General features: G+C 36.9%; 1 protein-coding gene across 21 annotated transcripts in view; it reads left to right on the forward strand.

The window, feature by feature from the left end:
• RBFOX2 (RNA binding fox-1 homolog 2) overlaps positions 1-5452 on the forward strand; it is a 257017-nt gene extending 251565 nt beyond the window's left edge. For all 21 annotated transcript variants that reach the window (XR_015750125.1, XM_087968368.1, XM_026694942.2 and 18 more), the window contains one exon: positions 1003-5452. Coding sequence is in view for 20 of the 21 variants with exons in the window: in XM_087968364.1 (XP_087824490.1) it covers positions 1003-1057 (55 nt within the window). In the remaining variant the exon portion in view is untranslated. The remainder of the gene's footprint in view (positions 1-1002) is intronic.
• Positions 5453-6000: the final 548 nt, after the last annotated feature.

Consider the following 6000-nt stretch of genomic DNA (forward strand, 5'->3'; position numbering starts at 1 on the left):
TACTTGTTCGGCACTATCTTAAGCTTGAGCAGCCACTGAATGAATGGTCATTAAATGAAGATCACTTATATTGTCTACAGTGTGGGCCGTTGAATAGTCTCAGAAGTTCTATAATAAAAGGTTATTCAGCATACTGGTTAATTGCTAAATCGCGCTAGGATGAATAGGAGAATAATAATAGAAAAGTAATACAAGGGTACGAGAATGTTAATGCCAACCACCAGTCCCACTGTAAAGGGAATGCTGTGGTCAAATCACCAAATGGGAAGTGAAATCCGGACATAATATTATTCCCAGGCTTGGTCTCAAATACAGTCTGAGATTTATTACCATATTCCAGTCATGTACATTGGCATTCAAACATCAAAGGGGATAATTTATTCTTTTGTTTGTATCTGTTGCTGTTGTTCTGGTTTCTGTTTTAATGAAGAATTACAAATTAAACTAATGAAGCCAATAATTGATTTTAACCTTGGTAATGAGTATACTGGTGCTGAAGGACTTGGAGTTCATTAATCCCATTAATTTTGTTAGCAAGCTGAGCAATAAGACTTGGACCTGGCTACTTTCCTTTTCAAAGTTAAATGTTCTCAAATGTTATAATCATCATAGAGCAGTCTGCCTGCAAATCTTCTGATTTGCATTTTAAAAACTCTTACGACAACTTGCAGGAGGTTCATGTTTTTAAATTTGTAGAAATTGGCTAGGAAGAAGAACAGTAAAAGAACTGCAGAGCCAGGAACAAAGAGAAATTTAGTTCAAGGAAAACATGGAGAAAAGTTGCTAGAGATAATCTAGGATTAATGTTCTTGATCCAGAAGACAAATATGGGTCCAGACTTTCAGACACCCCAAACTCCAGGTCAATTGGAGTCCAGGAAAACAGTTTTAAAAGAAGATATTCTACAGCTTCTTAAATCATATAGGGGTTGCATGGGTCTTACATGCATTGTTCTTTTTTTAAAAAAATTCTAAATTTCCTCTTTTTTATCAACTTTTGCAGGCAAGTTTATACCGAGGTGGCTACAGCCGATTTGCCCCTTACTGAAGTGACATGAGCCCTTCCCCCCTGCAAGTGGGACAGCTCCCTCCCCCCAGTTCATGAGGCCTGGCTATTGCAATATTTACTAGTAGAGGAACTCTATAGCAAGAAGAGGAGGAAAACAAAAGAAAAAAAACAAGAGAAATACTTTTTTATACCTCACTATGTTCTTTAAATATGTATTTTCCTTTAAATTTCTGCCTTTAATTCTTTTGTTCCAAAGATTGTGCATTTTTTGATCTTTTTTTTTCAATTGTTTGTTTTTAACTGTGGTAAACATAATGCATTTTGTGTCCTATATATGCATAGTTTATCCTACCAATCACACAAAAAGAGATAAATAGTGCTAAGGAGGGCTGTTAGGCTTCAATATCATGGAAGGTAGTCAGGAATATGTAGATATTTTTTGCTGGGTCTGATGCCTAAGAGCCAGAATAGTGAGGAAGAGCTCCCTCTGCTGGGGGAATGGGGATAACGTTGATTGCCTGCAGCTGGAACCTGCATGCTCCTTGGAAACACAAAGACCCTCCTCTTTTATCACCAGCTGGCACTTATATGGGCTCAGGACTGTGCTCCAGCAGCATCAATATTTTTTTTATAATTTTCAAGACAAAACTACTCAAAGCTGCCCAAAGACTTCATCTAATAATGATTTTAGAGGACAAGGCACATAACAAATACATAACTCCTATCTTTAATTCTACCATAGCTTTACTTTAATCATTCCGTTGCTTTGGTTTTCTTCTCTTCCCACTCTTCCCTCTTTTCTGATGGAATAGCATGTTTGGGACAATAACTGTTGAATTCGGAGCCATGATGGAAATATTTTTTTTCTTTAGAAAGACCGAGTTTAATTGCACAGATCTACATATTCTGAGGTTCTGGACTAGTGATTATGGGAAAAGCTTGCTACTTTGATACTCCATTGTACAAGATTCTCATTTTTAACCCTGAGGTAGTTAGCTTTGCTGCAAGTATGTTATTAAAAAAATGCATGAAAAAAAGCATTCTGGACCAGAAAAGTAAGGCAAGCAGTGGGAGTAGGAGGTTTTTTCTCTCTTCCTTTTGTCATAACACTAATTTGGAAACCATGCTTGTGTTAGCATTGGTATCTGGAAATGAACTACTTTCAAACATAACATAAAGGCATAATTAACGTTTACTCTGATTTGCAACCAGAGTCTTAACGATTGCCCGTCTGAAGACAAACTGCTTAATTGGGTCAATACTGCCAATCTGGAATTGAAAAAGGGCTTCAGGAAAACTCTAAGCCTGAAGATTGTCCCATGCTGGAATATCTTCCTGAAATACTCATTCTTCTACTACAGTTGGAAGTCTTGTAAATTGATAACGCATGCAATTGGATGACAAGCAAACCAAGGCTCTCAAATATTTTGCCACTAATTATAGACGTTAGAATAGCATAAGGGATCCTTTTTTATTCTTGTACTTTTCCATTATTTTTTCCCAACATCTCCTGCAGATGCCACACTGATTTAACTTAAAGTCCATCATCTCAGACTTTTGGCTGTGATCAAGTGTACCATCTTGTATAACTTTAAAGCCATACCCATTACAAAAGCACAATTCCCTGTTTCTTCATCGCACTAAAGTAGTATCGGAGGACTTTTCAACTAGATATAGGTGGTTGGCTATTATCTTTTGCTCCACAGTGATGTCAAAATGGGCAAGGAGATTTGAAAACCTTCAGTGATATCACATAAGTCCACTGTTCCAGTCATATACAACTCATGATCTTTAGTTCCACTACCATTGTGTTCTCTTTTAGCTTACCAGAGATTTGTGTGGACTGCTAAAGAGGAGATCTTAATGAAAGAGTCAATTTTTCTGAACAAAGTGGGCACTAAGCTATTAGACTGTTGGACACTTTTTAAAAAGATAATCTGCTATAACAGTTACTAAGTTTGTTTTGTATATCCAGCTTAAAATGAGAAGAGAATAGGAATATTACAGCTGTCACAAAATTGTGGAGATGAGGAAGGAAAAACAGATTTTCCAGCTACATTCATCTCAAGGAAGATGTGATTTTACTGCTGCCTGTCGAATAAGACACATCAGAGTTCCACAGTGAATTACAACTGTGAAAAGAATCTTGTGTTGATATAGAGAAAGATACAATCTGCAGAGCTCTAACACAATTCTTGGATTGAATTATTTTTTATTTACAAATGGAAGACAATGCAATCTTGATAAATCCTCCAAATTCCATAATTTTATTAATTTTTCCTCATGAAAGAAAAGTGGAGTCCTTTTACAGATTATTCCTGGATTGACGCTCAAATCACCCTGGCTGTCACTTGAGTAATATCACTGGCCCTGTAAGGCACCTTTAGCCAAGAAATATCTCTAGTCTAATTCCTTAGCTATAAAACGAAAGAACAAAGCATTCGCCTCTTTGTGAAACACAAATATGTGATGAAGTACACTATTCCTATAAATACCTTATCTCTTGATTTTTTCAAAGCCTGAACTAACTTTGCAACAAAGCAAACTTTTAGTAAAATAATGTTTACCCTCTGATTTCTAGAACAGTTGAAACATCCTCATAGGTGGTGGTACAAATTCAAGGCTTTACAAATCCTCTTCCAACCACCTCCATTTATAGATGTCTAGTAGATATATAGCAGGACACTTCAGCTTTCAAGACCAGATTGGGATGGATGTGTCTTGTGCTGCAAAAGAGTGTGCAGGCAGCCTGGGAAATAGAACGTGCATGTCATTCTCCAGCATGCTAGCATCTGAGGAATCCATTGCAGTGGGGGGTGGGGTGGGGTGGGGTGGAGAACAGGCTTAGGAGTGTATTGACTGTCTGAACGGGTTTTACAATAGGAAGGCAAAATTGCTAATGGACAAGGTTAATAACCAATGTAACATTGTGTGTGTTTTTATTCTGATTTTCTCCTGATAATTTCAAACATGATTGTAGTATACGCCAGTATACTTGATTTTTGTTGTTGTCGTTGCATTGTTGCATAAAACACTATTTGGGTGATGTTACTGTTATTGTCAACCCAACCTTTTCTGCTCCATTTCCTATTCACCCACCCTATTTTAAGGTTTTTATTTACAGTCTAATGAAACTAAATCTCCAATTATTGAGGCAAACTGTGTTCTGGTAGTCAGAGTTAAACTATTAATATTTTAGGGTATTTCCTCAGTGTACCGTTTTCCCTACCTATTTGGTTATATAACCACAAGATTTGGACTGTATCCCTGGCACCCCTTCTGAAAAGCAAATTTTCATAAGCGCTCAATTTGCAGAACTTACTGCCATGATGGTAGAGAAACAATCCAACGCCGGTCCTCTGCAGTTATTTAGCTCAGATGATACTTCAAGCCTTGGACAATTGTGAGGCTTTCTAGATATATAGAACCTAAACACTGCCTGTTAACAAGAATGAAAATTGAGTAATGGCCCGGTCCTTAGCAATAGCAGATTTGCTGCCGCTTTATTTTTTCTTAAAGCCGTCCACTGAAGTATTCATTATGACTTGTAGTCTGCCTCATGTCAATTAATTATTGACTTCTTTAAAGGAAAATCAGAAGCCTCGTACTTGGTTTTCTCTCTTTTGGAGCAGAATATTCAAGTGCATTTTGCAGTTGCTTTGAGAAGCAGCTGTGAAGGAATTTAGTCTATATATTCAGTAGAGTGATGTGTCACCGTTTTGGCAGCTCTTTTTTGCCTGGAATTCAATAAGTGATAAAGTAATCTTACTGGGTTTTAATTTGGTGTTTTTGTTTTGTTTCTGTTTTGTTTTTAGTACTGTTTGTAAATACCTGGGGCGTGACCCTGGCATGATGACAAAAGTTGAGGCAGAACTGTAGGGCAGTCCCAAGATGGCAGAGGGTTACTGACCACCAAAGCAGACTTGGTAATGTCAGAAGAAGATCTAATATGCCCTGAACTGGCTTAGCTCTTGGTGCAGTATCTATTGCACTTCTTCTTTGCCAGGTACTTTTGGGACATAGGATGCATTGTAATTAGATGCTCCCCTCTCCTTGGATCATTCCCCAGGATGCCCAGGCTACTTGACCAGATTCCTGTTTCCTGACTGACTCTGGAAAAGTAGTAGCTGCATCCCAGGACTTTGTGGCAATCTCTAACATCCCTATTCCCTCCCCTTGCCCCTGTTCAAGTATCATATTGTACAGTAGCTTTCAAACCATACAGTATTCATTGGGTTACTCCTATTATTATCAAGTAGCTGGAATTGTGAAGGTCAGAGTAGTTAGCTCTTTAGCTTTTATTCTTTTTTTTTGTATTATCCATGTGTATAAATTATTGATCATGTTGCTGGCTTTTATAAACTCTAAGCAAGGGAGGTGGAGTCTTTCTTCATCCTTTGCAAATGGTAATGAAGCACTGTTTTTAAATAAAAGAGAAACACCATTTACTGGATTCTGTGTTTTCATTCAAGACTGTAAAAAATGGATGGGTGGATGTTACTGCAATTCTGTTTTATTATGAGAAACAAATCTAATAGATTTAAGACATACAGTAATTGTGTGGAGAAAACCAGCCCAGTATAGGTGGTTAAGATTCTGTTGTACTCAAAGTCTAAGCAAAATAATGAGTTATATAATCCTCCCAAAATTTATTTTGTAATGCTTGAAAGTCATGATTTTTTTTTTTTTTTTGCTTACTAGATTTTTGAAAGTTGGACATTAAAAGCAATACCATAAAAATCACTAATATTTTGCATAGAATTGTATCAAAAGTAGTGTTATTGGCTTTGTATAGAATTATTGATAAATTATGTTTTTTTCTTTCCTGCATTCATAGAAATAGTGTCACATAAAGTTCAGGACTAATGGAACTACATTTACATGGAGGGAAGCATGCAGTGGGTACTTCAAGGTTCTGTCTTAGGCCCAGTACACTTCAACATTTTCATTAATGATCTAGGTGAGAAGATAGAAGAGAAACTCATTAAATTT

This window comes from Notechis scutatus, chromosome 6 (genome assembly GCF_049901735.1).
Source record: "Notechis scutatus isolate UNSWTSFEM ecotype Mainland chromosome 6, rNotScu1.2, whole genome shotgun sequence".
Lineage (NCBI taxonomy): Eukaryota > Metazoa > Chordata > Lepidosauria > Squamata > Elapidae > Notechis > Notechis scutatus.